Raw genomic sequence first — 20821 nt, forward strand, 5'->3', positions numbered from 1 at the left:
TTATAAAAAGTTACCACATCGGCGCAAGCAACGCCACGTCCATGCCGACCGTCCAGTTAAAGTTGGCCGGATGGACTGAATTAACACAAATGCAAAATGTTTATGACTCAATTGACATAATTGCAATAGGTTTAAAACTTTTTTAGTAATTTCCCTGTGAATAACAAAAAATAGCATAGGAGTATATACTCCGGTGCCATCTACGTGAAGGATAACATCTGTTCCTCGACTCTTCAGATTATGTATTCATTAGAAGCTTGTGTTGGTTACCATCACAATTTAAACATCAAATGATGCGTAAAAGAGACAACCCTAAACAAGTAAGGGGCATGCTTTATGCAAGTATGTAGCCAAAATAATGAATCTTGCAAGCCCAAGAATTGAACAATTGAAATTTCTCTCAACCCCGAGTGCAGATAGTGCATTAAGAATCATCATTTATGATTTCAATGCCTGCCTCGAAGACCAGAGTTTGAAGTCAAAAGGAAGACAAAAGACAGTAATCATTCAACTTTGAAGATAAAAATAGAAGCGTTTCATCTTCTCTCTAGAAAAATGACTTTGCAATATTACCTTCATGTAGGTGGGAAGTTAACTAAAGCTCAGCATAAACCCCCACTTGCTCGCTATCATGCTCACTGCTGTGTGTTGCAACTACTTCAGGCATGTTCACTCAATGACTTTGGGCAGCAGAGTCTTAAATATGAACGAACAGAAAGTGAGCATTATGGGACTGAAACAGAAAAGAACAAGATTTCGGGATCTGATGTCTTCAGAGAAACTGAATGTGCTAGTAGAGCGGCTGTGAAGTCCTGTTGGTCAAACGGTTCATCAATCAGAAATATTCAACTCTGGAACTCTTATGCAGGCTCATGAAGGCCTACCATGTGACCATCTAAGTACCGCATAGCAGCAACCTGAACGTGACCAGAATATACATGCAACTCTTTCAGATTGAAACACTACTGCTCAGGGGCTATAATAATGGAAAAGTTGATTAAAGTTGATCTCAGTACCTTCCCGTGGAGCTCATGCTTGATGGGACCATCAAGCTCGGCTCCTAATGCCATTAGCTTTGTCACTGTACTGTTGATATCGGCGACCGTGAACGACAAGAGTGAAGAATATCCCTTCTCCACAACGTGATCGCTGTGAATTGCGGGTCATTAGTTGCAGTTGTCTAAAGGGAGCGTCTGAAAATGCAGATTTTCCAATTGTTTGTATCACACAACATCAAACTAAGACCAAAACCCAGATCAAGAAGCAACCTTCCAGACCAGCCAAATACCAGAGCTGAACTTGTCTGATGGTCAAGTCTCATTTTGTGATTTCATTAGGCAGATAGCCTCTCAACTCATATTTGAAACTCTAACCTATACACATGTCAATGAAGAATTCATGCACAGCTTAACCCAAGAATACCTTTCATTCTGCCACATCAAGCACGAGGAAAGGAAAGGCACCAACATAAGCCCAATGCTCCTAGAGACCGCACTTGTGAGTCTAGGATCATTACACGAATCCATTGCAAATTCACAGAATATGTGGAGTCCATATGCTAGGATTGACCCTGCATGAATTCTACACGGTGCTCGGCACTATCTTAACCTAAATTGGAATAGCCAACAGAGTCGTTCTGAAATTTTCACTTCCTCAACTCACCTCCCATTGCTACGAGCCTACGAGAAGAATCATCATAAACAACCATGGAGAAAGGGAAAAATCCAAACTTTACGAGGGGAGATACAAGACAAACCACGAATTTCAGGTAAGACGTAACGAGACATGGGAATGTCCAGCTAAAACAACGTTGGGCTCTCACAGACAATTCATCGAACAGAAGGGAGGCATTCGAAAAGGGTCACCTCGACGCTTGCATCAAGGCGAGTTTGAGAGGGCCAGACTCGAGCTCGGCCCACCGGAGAGTGCAGACATTGACGGTGAAATCGAGGCCTTGCGAATAGAAACGAGCAGCTTTAGGGACGTCCCTGTGAAGTTGGAGTACCCACTTGAACGAAGCCGCCATTTTTCTCTCTGGAAGCTGGCCGAGCGTGGTGTGTGCTCCAGCTCCGCCGTCCTCGTTTTGCCGGTGTCGTTCAATTGGAGACAGCCAAAACGAATTGCGTTTCGGAGAAACTAGTTGAGACTTGAGAGAACATTTTGGAGTTACATAATTTTGATTTGAGTAGCTTCAATGTTGCATTTGGTACGGCAGGATGGAATGCATTAGAACGGAATGAAAACGAAAGGAAATGAAGGATCTATTTATTTTAAAGAAATTGTTTCTCGAAAATTATTTTTCTGACTTTTCGGTAACTAAATGACGGAAAAAAAACTAATTCACCCGGTAAAACGTTTTTCATAAATTGAAAAATGATAATAAGCTTAGGTTGGGAGAAAATAATTTTTCCTTCCGCCAAAAAGGAAATCTCTTTCCCTAAATCACAAAATAAATTACAACAAATTATTTTCATGGAAAGTATTTATATTGGCTTGCAAGATCACTTTGAGGGGGTGAATAGGTAATTTTACATAAACTTGATAAATAAGTGCGGATTTAAAACAATCAAGTTAGAAATGAATATGACCGATTTAAACAAGGTGTGAATATGATCAAACTTGTGATGATATTCAGCAGTGCAGAAGTTTCTATCAAGTGATAAGCAAGTATGAGCAGAAAAATAGAAAACTTTGCACACGGAGTTTTATAGTGATTCGGCTTAAAATAAGCTTGCGTTCACTCTCCCACGTTGACATACTACTTGCTAGATTCCACTAGTCAATTAATGAGCAATTACGCTATTGAGTGCTGCTAATACTCAAGCATTTCTTCTCCAAGTAGGTGTTGCTTATGCACAAGCTGATAATACTTATTATCTCACACCTAAGCACAAACTATCGCTCTACCAACACTTCTAAAAAGATTACAATTGTAAGCTCATTGTAGACAAATATGAAAATATGAAGTTCTCATGAACTTTGGAATTTTTAACTCTCGATATATCTCTCTTCAGCACCTTGGTCTTCTTTTATACTTGTAAGTTTCGAGAACTTCCCATTGGACTGTCTTCTAGAAGATCAATTTCCAATCTAGCCGTTGAACAATTGACAAGAAGATTAGAGGATGGGTTGAAGTCGAATAATCAGATATCCCAAGAGATTTGACCACCCATACAAACAAATCTCGATTTCCATAAGTATAGTACTTCAGCTTTGGAAAGAACCTTGCTTTCGGGGTGATTGTCAATCGATAACATATCTCGTGTGATTGAAAATTCTATGGAGATAATCTTAAATTAATTGTCAATCAAGGTCTTCTAGAGAGGGCATCCACACCGGATCACAAGATGTATAATTATGAGATGAAAATCTCAAAGTGATAATCTTGAAAATTACGTCAAGAGTTTCGTCCAAGGTGGAACAGGTGTTATGCGGGAAAAGTACACTGGAAGTGCCATAACTTTTGTACGGCGTTCACTTGAGTGCCATAACTTTCAAAACATTCACTTAAGTGCCATAATTTTTAAAAATCGTTCGGTTGAGTGTCATGTTGACGTGACGGTCGGAAAAGCCGACGTGGCAGCCGGGAAAGTTACTGTAGATGCCGGGAAAGTTACCGTAGCACGCGCGGAAAAGTTCTTGTAGACCCCGGAAAGCCGACGTGGCACATCGAAAAGCTAACGTGGCACGTCGGAAAAGTTACCGTAGCACTCAAGTAAACGATTTTGCTCCGACGTAGCATTCAAGTGAAGGATTTTTTAAAGTTATGGCACTTAAGTGAACGTTTTGAAAGTTATGGCACTCAAGTGAACGTCGTACACAAGTTATAGCACTTCTAGTGTACTTTTCCCGATGTTATGCTAATATTCAGCTTTCACAATAGTCCGGTGATATCCAACCTTTCTCTTGCTAATATTCACGTTTTAATTAAGTTGATATTCACATAGTAACATTCTTGATTAACTTAGATGTTGTTTTTGACTTCTTAGATAATGTCAATAGTTCTTCCCAAAATTATTTGGCTTCATTTGCAAAAACCCTCAATTTTAGATCACTCCCAAATCTGTACCGAACTTTTTTTATCTCAAAAAAGACCTTCAACTTTATGTCTAGTCTCAAATCTATCATGAACTTTTGTTTTGTCTAAAAAAAAAAAAAAATTGAACTTTTGGTCCAGTCCCAAATCTATCCCGAACTTTTTGTTGGGCTCGGAAAAAACCCTCAACTTTTGATTCAGTTCCAAGTCTACCCCGAACATTTTTTTTTTCTAAGAGAAAAATCATCAATTTTTACTCTAATATCAAAATACCCCATTAGCCCTCTATCCAAAAATCGTCGTTAATTATCCTTAATTTTCATATCAAAGAGTGGCTTCATTTTGGAGAATTTTAATAATTTTTATTGGGGTGAATTTGTTATTCATGTGGAAATGTCACGTTGCTTTGTACCTATCATTCCATTACTTCGCCAATGTGGATTTTTTTATTGATGTGGAAATACCATGTCAAGTTGGGACCGGACCACGAGGTAAATTTGATAATAAATTGAAAATTTGTGAATTTTTTAGACAAATCAGGGCGGATTTAGGACTGGACCTAAAATTTGGGATTTTTTCTGAGATGAAAAAAGGTTTCAAGCTAGATTTAGGACTGGACCTAAAGTTGAAGGTTTTTTCTGAGACAAAAAAATTATTTCAGGGCAGATTTGAGATTGGATCAAAAGTTGGGGTTTTTTTTTTAGATAAAAAAAGTTTAGGATAAATTTGGCGCTGGAGATAAATTTGAGGGTTTTTTTGGAAATTAGGCCCAAGTTATTTATGTACAAACATTGATCACCAAGTGGATCCAGCAGACATAAGGCCACGATGCTTCCAAGTAAACATAAACTTCCCATTTGTCTAGACTTGTTTATGAAGTTCTTTTAGTCATAAAGAATTCTTTCAACATGAATATTACCTAAAATTAAACATTTCTTACATTACCTAATATCAATATAAAATATGGATAATTTTGTCGATTTCAAAATATATTAGAAGGATTTCTTAACAAATAATTTCCTCCATCATGAAATTTCAGTGAAACAAACACATTCGAAACTATGATTCCCATATCTTCATTTGGTAAACTATGGGAATGGAATAAAACGGAACTGTGTATTTGTAAGAATAAAATGTAAGAGGAGAATGGAATATGGATATAAAAGTAAGGGTAACAAGTATAATAAACCATAAAAAAAAAAAGGGGAAAGTACCAATCAATAGGGACAACTGCAATAAACTGAAACCAGGAACATGCTTATAATGTTATATAATCTGCCTTGGTTGGTCTTTTTGACCGGGGAGTAGCAGCAAAATCATCTGCCTATGGCATTTTCAACTGCACCAAACGAAGAAATTAGCCTAACGCAATGCATTCCGACAATGTACATTGGCTTCCGCATCTCAAAAGTTCTTGGAGGAATTACTCGCATTCGACGTTTGAGACCAGTACTCCTTGTAAAGCTGCCCGAACATCGAACCTTCCTTGCCTACCAATTTCATAGGCACATCATACTCTACCAATCTGCCTGTCAAATGCAAAGAGTGTCATGTATTTCTCACAGTTCTGGTCAGTTCTTAGTAAACAGTTCATGGTAAATTTAATTTTACCATCACTGATCGCCAGCACCATTGTGCAGTCCATGACGGTTGGTATCCGGTGCGGCACGGTTACGATGGTGGAGTCCGCAAATTCCCTTCGTATGGTTCTCTGGAGGATTGAATCGGTTGCGTTGTCGATGGACGCGGTGGCTTCATCCAGGACTAGGATCTGACTCCACCTCAGCAACACTCGTCCTAGACAAAACAATTGTCGTTGCCAATCCATCATGTACCACTGCGATTCCAGTTTGTGTAAACTGTTAATAATCAACAAAGGACGCGATACGACTGGATTTGGTGTTTGATTTTATCGTTACCCAGCGACTCCAGGCCCTTCTCTTTCTCTTGTATGGCCTCCCGGAGCCGACATTTTTCAAGAACCTTTTTACACAGAAAATCAATCATGAAACATAAGGCAAGTACTTCCTTTTTTGCGGGAGGTATAGTCAGTCATTCAGGATCCAGTTCACGAGCTCTCGCTACATTCAAATCAAGCACAGTGCGGTTATTTTTATAAGTCGAGCGTGGCTTGCAAAAGACAGAAACATACGCCGATCTAGTTTTTGGAAATTACCTCCCATATCTCCTTATCGGTGTGCTCGGACAAGGGGTCCAGATTGTATCGAATTGTCCCGCCAGAAAGCGTCGGATCTTGCGGGATGACCCCGAAATGCGATCTTAGGTCATGAAGTCCAATAGTGGTTATGTCTAGGCCATTGACAATTATTCTCCCATCGGTAGGCTCCACTAGAAGGAACAAAGCGCTGATGAGGGTCGTCTTTCCGCCACTGGTCCGGCCAACGATCCCAATCTTGCGCCCTCCTTTTATTTTACAAGTTATCCCATGAAGAATGAGGGGAGAATCGGGCTGATACCTAACCTGTAAATATCACAATCAACCCTAAGCTACAGGATAACTCCTGAATCCAAAGGCATATAAAGGTGCATTTCTACCTTCAGATCACAAATCCCCGACATTGCCAGAAGAAGGCCAGTCCTGTGCTGGTCGGCTATCTTCGATTACTTCTGGAGCTTCGCTTTGAATGTTCATGTACTGCTCTAGCCTTTCTACAGAAATGATCAAATTTGATATTGAGCACTGGAATTGGACCGAAAAGACCAGGAAGACATTTAAAGATAAACTGTATGCCAGCGCCATCAAATGGTAGTGAGTAGGGGTGTGCAAACTGGACCGGACCGGCCCGGACCAATCCGGGACCGGCCCGGACCGGCCGGGTTGGTTCGGTCCTTGAGGTGGATGGTCTGGTCCCCGGTCCCCGGTCCCAATAAATGGGACCGGTGATCGGGCGGTCCGGTCCTCGGGTTTCTTGCATTGGGACCGGACCGGCCCGGCCCGGACCGGACCGCCAATAATATATAATTATTTATATATAAATATATACAATTGCAAAAAAAAATTGAAAACAAAACAGAATAATAAAAGTCCACTGCCCATTTTTTTCCCAACCTTGCACGGTCGCACTCTCTTCCTCAAGACTCTCTTTTTAGTCTTATTTTCCATCTTGTTTTTGGTCATCTTTTCTCCCTACGGGCTTTTTTGAGTGCGGTTGGTGATGTTTTTATCATGTAATGACTGGATTTGGTATTGAATTCGAACATTTTGGTCAAGTTCGTCGATCATAAAAGTCATAGCGAGTCGCTATATTTTTACCATGGCATAATTTATTAAGTTGACTAAATTTTCAATAGTTAGCGGTCCCATCGGGCCTGGACCGAGACCCGACCGGGACCGGCCCGGACCAGGACCGGCGGTCCCGGTCCGGTCCTTGGTCCCGAAAATATGGGGACCGGGACTACGGTCCGGTCCCCGGTTCCATGCCGAGACCGGACCGGCCCGGACCATGCACACCCCTAGTAGTGAGGCCCAACACCTGCTAAAATCTTCAAAGTCGGAAACCAATTTCCTAGATGATATTGAAAAGGGAAAAGAACCAATTTGTCGATGCATATCTGAATTTAGTAGAGTTATAAATCAGATTAAAAAATGCCGAAGTAAAGGGATACAACTATAGGAGCCAAGCTTCTAGTGAAAGTCTCGATATGAAGAACTGAATGGAGCTTTTACTGACAAACCAGAGAACGAAGACCCGAGATCGAGAAACGTAATTGCAAGGGCGAAGGACGTTAGGACAATAGCGCACAGGACTTCCAGACGTTGGACCAGCCAGTCATTGGCTGAAAAGCTGCGAAAATATGGACTCACGTTTGCATCGATAAGACAAAGACTTGCGGAGAGAGTCAATACCTTGGTCAAAGCAAAGAACCCAGAAACCAAAATGTCTCTCCATTCGCAATACAATATGGCGGACAAGATGGAGTAGGTATCATATGGGTTCTTCCTCATTTCTTTGTGCAGATGCTCCATGAACCTCGAGTAACATGTTTCCGCTCGTTCTTCCACCCTGAGACGTGGAATATCCTCATCTTGAAGGACCTTCTCTTTCCCCAATTTCAATAGAGGATTCAAACACCAAAAAGACATCTTGCTGAGTAATCCCGCCTTGGCAAAAGGAGTGACGTTATTGAGCTGTCCTTTGTCCAGCAGAGGTTCATGCACAGCGCCATTTTCGCGGTCCTCGCTATTCTCCATGTAACTGTATCCTCCAAAAGCACAAAAAAGCAGAAGGAGGAGATGATAAGATATCTAACGCCAATGACACAGATGCAGCGGTTTCCTTTATTTACCAAAGGGAAAATAAACAGAGATATCCTTCATTCAATGAGGCTAGTACTGTATAAATCCGAGCCAACGGAATGTATGGAAGGTGTAGGTAATGGTCACAGTCAAAACTAGCAGCAACCAACTGACCCCTTGGAACAGAAAGACTATCCGCTCTTGTAGAGGTAAGAGCGTAGCATCCTTATTCAATTCCTGAAGATCGCTCAAGTACTGAGTGCGGACGTATAAGTGGAAACTGCGGTGGCAGGTGTCATTTTCATTTAGGACAACTTATAGGGTAAGACAAATAACAAGTGCAAAATGACCAAGATATCAATTCAAATGACCAAAATGTGGTTGGACAAGAGGAGGGATTGTTAATGGACGCGAGCCCGGAGCTGCAGCTATCTCCAACCTGACTTGAGCGCCAAGAGTCGTCATAGAACACTGTCCAGAATTCTCGCCTGATTGTGGATCTTTCCTGAAAGACTGAAATCTGAGAACCTGCTTCAACTCAAACGCCCTTGAGGTGTATGTCTCTAGAAAGCTACCTACTTCAGATAGGAAGTCATGCGTTTCCAAAGCATGATGAATGAGGGATCTCTGCAATTTCCTCATAATTATGTGAACAGTAGTGACATGTTGAGTGAAAATTTGTGACAAGTTGAGGTTTTTGGCACTATTCTGCCACATTTGTGTAAGTCGAGAGTGGAATGAGATAATCAGAAAGTAGTCATACATTGGCAAAGTGCCAGATTTTTTTTCATTATCTTGTCTCGAGTACACATGCGCCATCTTTGATTCTTTTTCAGAAAGCTTCAAAAAACGATGACAATTTCGTACTTAGAAAATTCCGCACGATTTGCCAGGACTATCAAGGAGCAAACCTAGTGAGTCACTCATATTGTTGGGAATAATCCCTGATACGTACATGCACAAGAGACCCTTATGGGAACTATTTGATTAGAAGCAGATTTTCAGAAGAAAAAAGCAATAAATTCATGTCTTCAATACCAACGAAGAGCAAAAATCAATAATTTCTTAGAGTCCTACACCCAAAACATTCCTTTTCATGCACATTTCAGCAACAGTAGCACTCGACAAGAACGGATGAAGTGTCATAGTGGCAACCGAAAATGAAAACTACAAACAAGAAGAAGCAGCAGCAGCAGTACTAACTTTCCAAGCTCTAGTGAGCAATGTTTGCTAAAACAGAGCATACGAAGAAGGCACGTGTGTGACTCTGCTTTCACTGCACAAAACAGAGCATCTCTTCTTGCTTGCAAGCAATCCCATTTTGCTTATGTCCGAGGAGCTCGATCGGACGCAAAAACAAAGGCTAACTTTGACCTGTCGTAATCAAGAAAAACCCACCTGGCTTTACTTAGTTGCTTCTCTTTTAACTATTATATGTTGAACAATTTTCACGTTAAGCGAGGCAATAACACTAGCAGGTGGATGAGTAAACGGCACGATTGGAATCACTGGATCGCTCTCCTCCTCTTCTTCTTCTCCTCCATAGTACGACGAACAAATATGTTGCTCACTTTCCATAGACGGTAAACTGCACCATGTCTCTTAAATCGAGGATGAATATGATATTCATATAATAATCTCATAAATGGTACCCTCATAGATTGACGTGAAAAAATAAAAGAAATTAAAGTAACTTCTGTTCTTAAGAGAGGATGGGTTGAAAGTAAAATAAAAATCATTAAATACACTTTATTAGCATTAAATGAAAGATAAAAAGAAGTAAGCCGTATAAAATCTTATGTTTGATTGGGAATGAAAGGAAATGGTATTTTTTTTTAAGACAAAAACATGGGGTAATAGCACAAAAAATTTCAAAACTAAATTTCATGTTACAAGAAAGTTCGTCTAAGCGATATTTACCTCGTACTAATTTTCGTGTCATGAAAGATATTAAAGTGATACAATTGTGCCACATATTTTTTGGTAAAAATGTAAGTTTCATAAATCAGAAAAATCATTAACAGATGAAGTCAGAAGCTTAGGGGCATCATCCCCAACATTACAAATAGAACTAATAATACGAGACAATGGAGATGGAATCCTCCACATGGCAGCAAATACAACATTTGCTTGTGAAGGCGAGTGAAGATCAACATCTTACGATCTTATGTGGCTTAACAAAAATAATGTGGATATCAGTTTACTGTTTTAAAACGTCTGTGGTCACACTTTACCCAAATGCAATATGTAGTTGCTAAGAGAAAGATACCTTGAGGAGCCTCGCCGTCAAGCCTTTGCCCTCAGTAGACTTAATCATCCTTTGAAGTTCATCAACCCATACTCCTAAAAAGCGCCACATCCCATGTTGTGCGAAGATATTACACCATATACTTCCAGTCCAATTGCATTAGAAGAACAACTCGGCAAGAAGCAGACCTACATTAAGATAACCCTTCTCTAAAACACTTTGGTAGTGCTCCTGAGTTGAAATCAAAATAATGAATCAAAGCACATGGACCCATCTCCACATTGGCAAGAAAAAAGATGGCAGACTAATCCAAAAAACAAGGCTTGTTGGGTCTTTGAAATAGTTCGAATCATTTTGATAATAATCAGTTTGATCTACTTTTAATTGGCTTTACAAAACAGGCTTTTATCACAGCCTTAATCACAAGATGGGAAAAGGCTATTTCGATAGGTTTGACATTTAGTCATTAGAGGCATTTTCAAATTGATTGTTTTTAATATATTGCAATGGACGGCCAGAGCTTGCTCCTTATTTTTTTGAATTATATCATGAAGAAGAACCCCGTATTTTTATAGAGAATCTCCTAATTTCTCTAGAGCAACTGGAAAGAGATTCTTTAACCCGAAAGAATTTAGTTCAAATATAGAGTACCTATCCAGAAGTTTTCGCAACTCCATCATGTATGATAGAATCATCCAAGGTTTGACCGATATCAACTGAAGAAATCCATTGTGATACATGTTTTGCTGTCGATAGTCTATCCTTACAAACAAGCCAATCGATAAAATTGTGTTTACTAATGTTGATAGTCCATATTATGTCATGCCATTCCACAACGGGTCCCACATGTCAGAGTTCGTTGTATATCTCTTTGCAACAACATCTTGAGCTAGAAATGGCCGAAGTTAGAGCAAGTTTTCGTTTAAGAAGACCTCTCCAACTCCAAAACATACTGCCCTTGATGTCGAGCTGCATAATTGCAGTGCCTCTGCATGCAGTGAACCTGATTACTCCATGAGGGAGAGGGGACATAATTTGTGAGGTTCTAGAGCATACGGTCAACAATACCGTGTTCCATAATTTCGCAGCCTTAGTCCTCTCTCCCTTTTGGGCGAGCAAACTGCTTGCCATGCAATTTTGTGTGATCTATTACGCACTTGTGCATGTTCCACCCTCAAGAATCATCTAATATTCTTCTCAACCTCGCCAATAGCTTGCTGTCGAAGTAAAAACATTTGCATCCAGTAACTTGTGTTGTGTTTTCTCTGCTTTCTTTTGTTGCATTATTCGAGACATGTGAATTAGTACCAACGATATAGAGGTCTTTACGAGAGTGACTCTCTCCTCCCTCTTTCTAGTTGATTCTGGGATCCAACGGTTTCTTCCCGGAACTAATGCTTTTGCAATGTCAATCAACAAACCCTAGTTAGCCCTTCTATCTTCATGGATGAAATTTGAAGCCTCTTAGTTTTTTTACTATGGATTGCACCACTCTTCTCGTAACTCTTCAATATACTTAAGCTAGCTGAAACCCTTGTAGCAGAGTTAACTGAATAAGGAAGTAGAATTCCCAATAAAATTTTGACATTACAGAAGCTAAACGATTAAAAAAGAAGGTACCTATCAATGGGGAGAAACGCAATGAACTGAAAACAGGATACATGCTTATAAGGTTACATCGATCTGCCTTGGTTGGTCTCTTTGACTGGGGAGTAGCAGCAAAATCATCTGCCTATAGCATTTCCAACCGCACTGAACGAAGAAATTGGCCTCATGGAATACATTCCGACAATGTATATCGGCTTCTGCAAGCTGCTTCATCTCACAATTTGTCCAAGTAATTACTCGAATTCGACGTTGGAGACCGGTACTCCTTGTAAAGCTGCCCGAACAACGAACCATCCTTGCCTACCAATTTCATGGGCTCATCATACTCTACCAATCTCCCTGTTAAGTGCAAAGAATGTTTCATGTATTTCTTACAGTTTTTAAACAGTTCACGGTAAGTTTAATTTTACCATCACTTATTGCCAACACCATTGTGCAGTCCATGACAGTTGGTATCCGGTGGGCCACGGTTATGACGGTGGAGTCTGTGAATTCCCTTAGTATGGTTCTCTGGAGGATCGAATCGGTTGCGTTGTCGATAGACGCGGTGGCTTCGTCCAAGACTAGGATGCGGCTTCGCCTCAGCAACGCTCGTCCTAGACAAAATAGTTGTCGTTGCCCCATGCTCCAGTTAGATCCATCGTGTACGACTGCACTTCAATTTTGTGGAAATTGTTAATGATTGAAGATGAACATAAGAAGATTGGAATTGTTGTTTTATCGTTACCTAGCGACTCCAGGCCCTTCTCTTTCTCTTGTATGGCCTCCCGGAGCTGGCATTTTCCAACAACCTTGTTCCACAGGAAGTCGATCAATCATGAAACATGACACACAGCGGGAGGTATAGTCATTCAAGATTCAGTGCAGGAGCTCTCATTATATTCGAATAATGCAGAGAGTGGTTATTTTATATGTCGAGCGTGGTTTGCGAAAGACAGAAACATAGCCAATCTAATTACGAGGGACGTTTGAAAATCACCTCCCATATCTCCTCATCGGTGTGCTCGGACAAGGGGTCCAGGTTGTATCGAACCGTCCCTCCAAAAAGCGTCGGATCTTGCGGGATGACCCCGAAATGTGATCTCAGGTCATGAAGGCCAATAGTGGTAATGTCTAGGCCATCGACAATTATTCTCCCATAGGTAGGCTCCACTAGACGAAACAAAGCGCTGATGATGGTTGTCTTTCCACTACCGGTCCGGCCAACGATCCCAATCTTGTGCCCTCCTTTTATGTTACAGGTTATCCCATGAAGAACAAGGGGAGAATCTGGCCGATACCTCACCTGTTAATGTCTCAATGATCAAACCTAAGCTAGCTACAAGACAAGTCCTGAATCGGAAGGTGTGTTGATGGTGCATATGTCTACCTTCAGATCACAAATCTCGACATTGCCGGAAGAAGGCCAGTCCTGCGGTGGCCGGCTATGTTCGATCACTTCCGGAGCTTCACTCTGAATGTGCATGTACTGCTCTAGCCTTTCTACGGAAACCTTCAAATTCGACAGCGAGCACTGTAATCGGACCGAAAAGACCAGGAAGACATTTAAAGATAGACCGTATGCCAGCGCCATTCCAACGTATCCTGCACCAAATAATAGTGAGGCCTGGCACCCACTAAAATCTTCTAAGCTGGAAACCAATTTCCTAGATGACATTGAAGGGGAAAATGAACCAATATGTCAGATGCATAGTTGCCTTGAGCAGAGTAAGACAATAGGTTAAAAAGTGCCAAAGCAAAATGATACAGGTATAAGAGCCAAGCTTCTAGGGAAAGTCTCAATATGAAGAATTGGATCGAGCATTTAATAATACGAACCAGAGGAAGAGGACCCGAGATTGATAAAAGTAATTGCGAGGGCCGAGGAAGTTAGGACAATAGCGCACAGAACTTCCAGACGTTGGACCAGCCACTCATTGGCTGAAAAGCTGTGAAAATACGGACTCGCGTTCGCATTGATAAGGCAAAGACTTCTTGAAAAGAATCGGTCTTCTTGTCTGAATGCTCTGATTGTCATCACTCCGGCAATAGACTCAGCAAGGTGGCTCGCGAGTGTAGACTTAGTTGTGCCATCAAGTCGCATCAACTCATTGCAAGAAGCATAGTAGTATTTCTGTAGTAAAAGACACAAAAATCAATGCTACGTTGGAATTTGAATGAAAGGAAGAAGTTTCGGGTGGTAGATGCGCAGAATTTTTCCTTTCAAGGAACAACAAATTGATTTGAGGAATAAGCATTACCTGTATGATCAACGTCAGATAAATCATGGGTACGATGACAAATAAAACCGGCCACGTAAGAAGAGCAAGGATAAAAAAGCTTGAGTAGGCAGTTATCGCGGACCCAAGGGCAATAAATAACTTGAAGGCCAAATCGATGTCGATGATGCTTAAATCTGAAGAAACCTGCAAAATTGAGCAAAGCACCCTATTCATCTTAAACATTGTCAAAGCACACCACAAATTCAACTTTGGAGTATGTTCTTACCCGGCTGAGTATTCTTCCCAAAGGAGTCGAGTCGTAAAAGGACATTGGCGCTCGAATAAGGGAGTGCAACAACACAGAGAAAATGGAGTCCGATGCGCCGCAACCTATATAGACTACAAAATACGATCTAATAAGCAAAAAGAGAGCTAGGGCAATGCTGATGCCTGTGTAAACAGAGTTCAACTCGACGGAGCTCACACTCGTAGAGTTGACTTCAGAAGCCAACCAATAATTTTGCACGAGCTGCCCGGCTATAAAGATTATCTGAGATATAATTGCCAAGCTGAAAAACAAAAAGCCCTTGTTGTGTTTCAGATACTGCAAGTAGGGCTTGAAACCGCTGTCTCCAATCTCTCTTTCCTCCTGCTTAATCAATTGACTTCCCGGAGAGGCATCGAGTTGTTCCTTTATGTACATATTCTGGATCTCCTCCTTCAAACATCCAGGCCTTCCTGATGAAGTGATTCCGATTTGATTTCCAGAACCAGAGATCTTGTTATGTGCGTTCACAAGGTCCTGAAATTCTTGGCAAGAAGTCACCAGCTGATCATACGTGCCGGTGCTTATGATTTGTCCGGATGACATTAACTGTCAAGAAACACAACTGCTTAGGAACACCATGAATCAAATGAGTAAAGTGAAAATAGCTCTTTCATAGCAAAGAAATTCATCAGGGATGACATTTTCTTTCTAGTGAGCCAAAGATATAAATTCCCGAGATACCAAAAAAGAAGATTTTTTTTTTTTCATTGAATGAGGTACTGACCAAGATAAAGTTAAAAGCTGGAAGGAAATCAACTTTATGCGTAACAAGCAAAACAGTCTTTCCAGATAAAGCTTTCATGACATATTCCTGCAACATCGAGCAAACATCATATTCATTTAGAACTTGATACTAAAACAAATAGAAGTTTCACTGTCCTTGAGGAGATCACATTAAATAAGCTAGTCGCTGTATGTGCATCCACGGCGCTGAAGGGATCATCCAACAGATACACATCCGCATCCTGATACAGAGCGCGTGCAAGTTGTATCCTTTGCTTCTGCCCACCGCTTAAATTGACGCCTCTCTCCCCTATTTGAGTTTGATCACCAAAGGGAAGCATCTCGACGTCCTTGGCCAGGGAACACTTCTCAATTACTTCTCGATATTTGACAGAGTCCATGGCTGATCCAAATAGGATGTTTTCTTGTATAGTACCAGTCTGGATCCACGCTGTCTGAGACACATACGCCATCTGACCATGAATGCGCACCTAAACACGGATCAAGGATTACTTGCAAGTCTTCAATCATATTAGTTGCTAACTGATTTAATTATGACCTGATAAATCGTACATGGCAAGTGATAATAGGCACACAATCAACTGGCCGTAACAGGAAATAGTCCAATTCTTTCGTCGTATTTAAAAATCTAAAAAGTAGCGGTGGGGCAGTTACAACGTATGACTAGAAGCTCCCCGAAGGAGAAGATTCATTGATGACTTACTTCACCATTGCTAAATGGAACTTCTCCGAGAATTGCAGCTAAAAGGGTAGATTTCCCCGACCCAACTTCCCCACATATAGCTACTTTCTCTCCCCTTCTGACCAACAAATTTATGTTACTCAATGTCTCCTTTGAGGTACCACTGTCCCAAGAAATTTCAGGTGCATCCAAGAAAACAGCCATTTCCAGCAAGTCGTTGTCACTCTCTGTTGGCTTATGTTCCAATTCAGGTGCCTCTAGAAATTCAGCGATCCGAGACAATGAAACCTTAGCCTGGATGAAGGACCCAATCACATCGGGGATCAAACTGATCGGTTCCTGAACAATTCTTAGACTCGCCAAGAACATGAAGACATTGCTTGCAGTCAAGGGGATGCTCATGAAGTAGCATGCCCAGAAAGTGATGGCAGGAACAAAAACCGCCGAAGACCAAAACAGGACCATATAGTTACCCTGTTGCCACAAAACCGCCACGATCCACTCCGATTCGTCTTTCCTCAGCTCCTCGATAACCTTCTTGAAGTGCTTCTCCCAGGCATACAACTTCAACACCCTCATATTAGCAAACACCTCCGCAATCCCCTTCAGCCTTTTATCTTGAGCCTCCATGAGTCTTCTTTGGTACTTGAGTTGCAATTTGGCCATCGGAGAAGTTAGGGTGACAATCAATACAAGTACTGCCAGAGCTGCCAAAGTTGCGAGCCCCACGGCATAATAAACAATGGCTAATGAAAGGCACAACTGAAGGCTAGTAGACCATATTTGGTGAAACCAGTAAGGGAACTCACCGATCCTATAAGCATCTGATGCAACATAATTTACTATCCCGCCCGGAGAGTGTGTCATTTTCGCTGCACTCGAGAGCCGCAGCTGCTTCTGACAAACCGCTGCAGAAAGAATAGATCTTATTCGGAGTCCAATCAGTCTTGCTCTAAAATACCATTGCCTTTCCGATAGAGATTCCAAGAATTTGGCCAAGAACAATCCTCCAGCTAGCACGTAACCCTCATACTCAAAAGCCTTTTCACCTTCGGCAACCATGATGAAGGCTCTAAGGAACAAAGGCCCGGTGGAGAGAGTCAAAACCTTGATCAAAGCAAAGAACCCGGAAACCAAAATACCTCTCCATTCGCAATAAAATATCGCGGACAAGATAGAGCAGGTGTCATGCGGGTCCTCCTTCTTTTCTTTGTGCAGTTGCTCCATGAACCTCAAGTAACATGTTTCCGCTCGTTCTTCCAACCTGAGATGCGGAATATCCTCATCTTGAAGGATCTTCTCTTTCCCCAATTTCATTAGCGGATTCAACCACCAAAACGACATCTTGCTGAGAAATCCCGCCTTGGCAAAAGGAGTGACATTGTCGTTCTGTTCTTTGTCCAGCAAAGGTTCATACGCTGCGCAATTTTCGCAGTCCTCACTATTCTCCATCTTACTGTATCCTCTGAAAGCACAGAAAAGCAGGAGGATCGCTCCAGGAAACGCTAAAATATCTAATACCGATGACACGGACGCAGTGGTTTCCTTTAATTACCAAAGGGAAAATAAGCAGTTTGAAATCCTTCATGCAACGAGGCTAGTATCGTATAAATCCGAGCCTATGGAATGAGTAGCCTCCTAATGGTCACGATCAAAACTAGCTGCAGCTATCTCGAACTTGACTCGTGGGCAAAGAGTCATCGCCGTACATGGTCAAGAATTCTCCTCTGATTGTGCATCTTTCCTGAAAGACTGAAATTTTGGAACATACTTCCAGACTATTATCATGCCGTATTTAGCAATTCGCCTTGAAATTTGAATTGCCATATGAAGGCATGAACACATATAGTGTCTAGTCAACGAAAACAGAGAGAGCATTATGACGACACTTCGAAAGCTACCTACTATGAATAGGAAGTACCAAATCCTTACATTTTCTGTCTTTGAGTACACAAGCATTATCTTTGACGATGACAATTTCATCCTTAACAGAAACCCCCAACTGAACTATTTGATTAGAAACAAAACCTCAGAAGAACAGAAGCAATAAATTCATGTCTTCAGTACCAACGATGAGCAGAAATCAAGAATTTCTCGAGTCGTCCTACCCACAAAACATGCCTTTTCATGCACATTCCAGCAACAGTAGCACTCGACAAGAACGGATGAAGCGTCATAGACGCGACCAAAATCAAAACTGCAAACAAGAAGAGAAGGAGAAGAAGAAGTAGCAGCACTCACTTACAAGCTCTAGTTAGCAATGTTTACTAAAACAGAGCAGACGAAGAAGGCACGTGTGTGACTCTGCTTTCACTGCAGAAAACAAACCGTCTCCTCTCGCTTGCATACGATCCATTTTGTCGTCTTCCAGGAGCTTGATCGGTTGCAGAAAGGAAGAGTAACTTTGACTTGTGAAAATCAAGAAAAACGAGGCTTTCCCAAATCATGCATGCACAGAGAGAGAGAGAGAGAGAGAGAGAGAGAAGTCCAGCTGGCTCTATTGAATTGCTTTGCTTTTCTAATATTATATGTTCAATAATTTTCACGTTAAGCAAGGCAGTAGCAGGTCGATGAGTAAACGGCACGATTGGAATCACCGGATTCGTCTGAGCAAGAGTCCAGTCGTTGCCCTCTCTTGTCGCTTTCATTGTTTCTTAATCAAAGCCAAATCATTGTGCGTTTCTTCAAATATCTGTAAGATTTGTCAAAAAAAGCAGATCATGCAATCTTAATTCATTTAAATTAAAGAAAACTTCATACAATATGTGTTGGTGCACCGCCAAATTCAAACTTAGGAGTGCTATCTCTTATCTATCATATCTGTAAGAAGAAATGGCATGCTGCATTGAATTGCCGCTATGGTTTCGAGTATTAATAGACCCCCCCGCCCCCCGGGGCCTCACTGCTTTTCATCTCTCAAACTCACGAGATAAAGAATGGCATGCGAATAGTTGTGCTAATACTCCTATGACTAATAATCCAGGTAATCTTGTTAATGTAATTCCTTACCATGACCATCATAATGTGATAGTTGGGAATGGTACATTATTGTCAACTGTTATAAAATTTTAAGCTATTATATAATGACATGATTTAATTCAATATTTAAATATTTTATGGTAATATATTGATGTGATTCCTGTACAAAGGAGGCACTTACATAAATTTTTCTCTGAATCGATGGTGTATACATTGCATTTACTTGTAAAAATTATAGTAACAGACTAGGGCGGCAATAGCGCTGTCTAAAGCTATGAAGCACCGACACTCTCTAGGGGTCTACAAGTCGTGTCCGACACTCTCTGATATGCGGCCGACCTGTGGCGGTGCTCAACACGCCAATGATACGCGAGTCTAGCATCCCTACACGTTATTTTGACGCGCATGGGTCAATTTTAAGCATTTTTAATAAATTGGAGATCAATATATACTTAAGTTATATACTCAGCCACCCCAAAATTAATATACTCAGCTAGCCAAAAAATGAACCGATCATGATATAATAGAAGAAGAAGAAGAAGAAACTCACCGCCGATATAATTGATCATGTTACAACGTGTCCCAACATGTCGAAATTCTTTATTTTTTTTATAATAACGTGTCGGCGTATCGTGTCATGTCGGGTTACGTATCGCGTGTACGTGTCGGTGTCGGTGCTACTTAGGTCCAAAGTAAAATCCATATGGCCAAAAATGGCTTGATCGATTCAGCTTCAATTGGTTTCCAAGTAGAATCGATTTCATTCTTGGTTCCACTTTCCATTCCATTTAAGAACCGACATTCTAGGGTATGGGCGGTATCCACCGATTCTCGGTGATTTTTTCATTTGAAAAAAGTTGAGCTCGATCTGATTTTCAAAAAATTGTCGGAAAAAATTTCTATTTTATTATTAATTTCTAGGTTTTTTTGGAACATACTAACTTTTAGTTTCATCAGGTTGAAAAGTTTTAGATTTGAAGTTTGAGCCAAACACAAGGTTCAGGAAAATTGTCAAAAAAATATTAAGTATTTTGTACTTTTACCAATTCAATCTTCAGCATATTTTAGGTTTGCCAATTCGGTCATAAGTATTTTTGCCTTTTTCCAATTTGGTCATATTGGCCCTAAATCACTAAAGTGGATGTTGGCTATCCTACATGATACCACTAGCACTTACATGGACAAATTTTAGAAATAACATTTGTATTTATTTTTTATTTTTCTGTTTTTCCTTTTTCCCTTTTCAGTTTTTTTCCTTTTCTTTTTTTTCCTCTCCGGCTAGCCTTAGGTGAGGGCTGCCCTCGTTGGATTGGGTGAGGGCGGCCCCCATCGGCTTTGGGCGAGGGACGCCTTCAACGGCCCTTGGCAAGGGTGGCGGGGCATCCCTCACTCAATCCGATGAGGACGGTCCTCACTTGAGGCCGGTGGACGGAAAAAAAAAAGGAAAAGGGAAAAATGAAAAACAAAAAATACAAAAAAGGAAAAAAAATTAAAAAAATACATAAAAATATTTGGATTTTTAAAAATTTTGTTAAAATTTTCCACGTCAACACCGGTGGTGCCACATTAGACGGTCAACGTCCACGTCGGCGATTTTTAGCCAAGAAGACCAAATCGGTAAAAAGTGAAAAGGTTTAGAATTGAACCAACAAGCTTAAAAGTTTTAGAATTGAATTGACTAAAGTGCAGAAGGTTTAAAACTTTTTAGACAATTGTCCCCAAAAAATTCAATTCTTG

The 20821-nt window shown here is 40.9% G+C and overlaps 2 protein-coding genes across 5 annotated transcripts; both read right to left on the bottom strand.

Moving 5' to 3' along the window:
• Window positions 1-424: 424 nt before the first annotated feature.
• LOC115754661 lies at window positions 425-2140 on the bottom strand. 2 transcript variants are annotated; one of them, XM_030693755.2, is made up of 4 exons: window positions 1866-2140; window positions 1017-1149; window positions 885-917; window positions 425-697 (listed from the first exon to the last, which is right to left on the bottom strand). In XM_030693755.2, exons 1-4 carry the CDS (start codon window positions 2024-2026, stop codon window positions 674-676), a joined length of 351 nt encoding a protein of 116 aa, XP_030549615.1. In that variant the 5' UTR covers window positions 2027-2140; the 3' UTR covers window positions 425-673. The 2 variants fall into 2 exon arrangements, with proteins under 2 accessions (XP_030549615.1, XP_030549614.1); XM_030693754.2 differs by having other exon boundaries at window positions 425-917; window positions 1866-2138.
• A 3150-nt stretch (window positions 2141-5290) lies between these two features.
• On the bottom strand, window positions 5291-18707 carry LOC115754711 (ABC transporter C family member 10-like). 3 transcript variants are annotated; one of them, XM_030693837.2, is made up of 12 exons: window positions 18347-18707; window positions 16127-17570; window positions 15573-15893; window positions 15404-15490; window positions 14638-15225; window positions 14391-14555; window positions 13969-14263; window positions 13520-13734; window positions 13130-13435; window positions 12878-12941; window positions 12561-12800; window positions 5292-5565 (listed from the first exon to the last, which is right to left on the bottom strand). In XM_030693837.2, exons 2-12 carry the CDS (start codon window positions 17555-17557, stop codon window positions 5441-5443), a joined length of 3837 nt encoding a protein of 1278 aa, XP_030549697.1. In that variant the 5' UTR covers window positions 17558-17570; window positions 18347-18707; the 3' UTR covers window positions 5292-5440. The 3 variants fall into 3 exon arrangements, with proteins under 3 accessions (XP_030549698.1, XP_030549697.1, XP_030549695.1); XM_030693835.2 differs by lacking the exon at window positions 5292-5565 and adding an exon at window positions 12103-12489; XM_030693838.2 differs by lacking the exon at window positions 18347-18707 and having other exon boundaries at window positions 5291-5565; window positions 16127-17568.
• Window positions 18708-20821: the final 2114 nt, after the last annotated feature.

This window comes from Rhodamnia argentea, chromosome 3, assembly GCF_020921035.1.
Source record: "Rhodamnia argentea isolate NSW1041297 chromosome 3, ASM2092103v1, whole genome shotgun sequence".
NCBI classification, from domain to species: domain Eukaryota; kingdom Viridiplantae; phylum Streptophyta; class Magnoliopsida; order Myrtales; family Myrtaceae; genus Rhodamnia; species Rhodamnia argentea.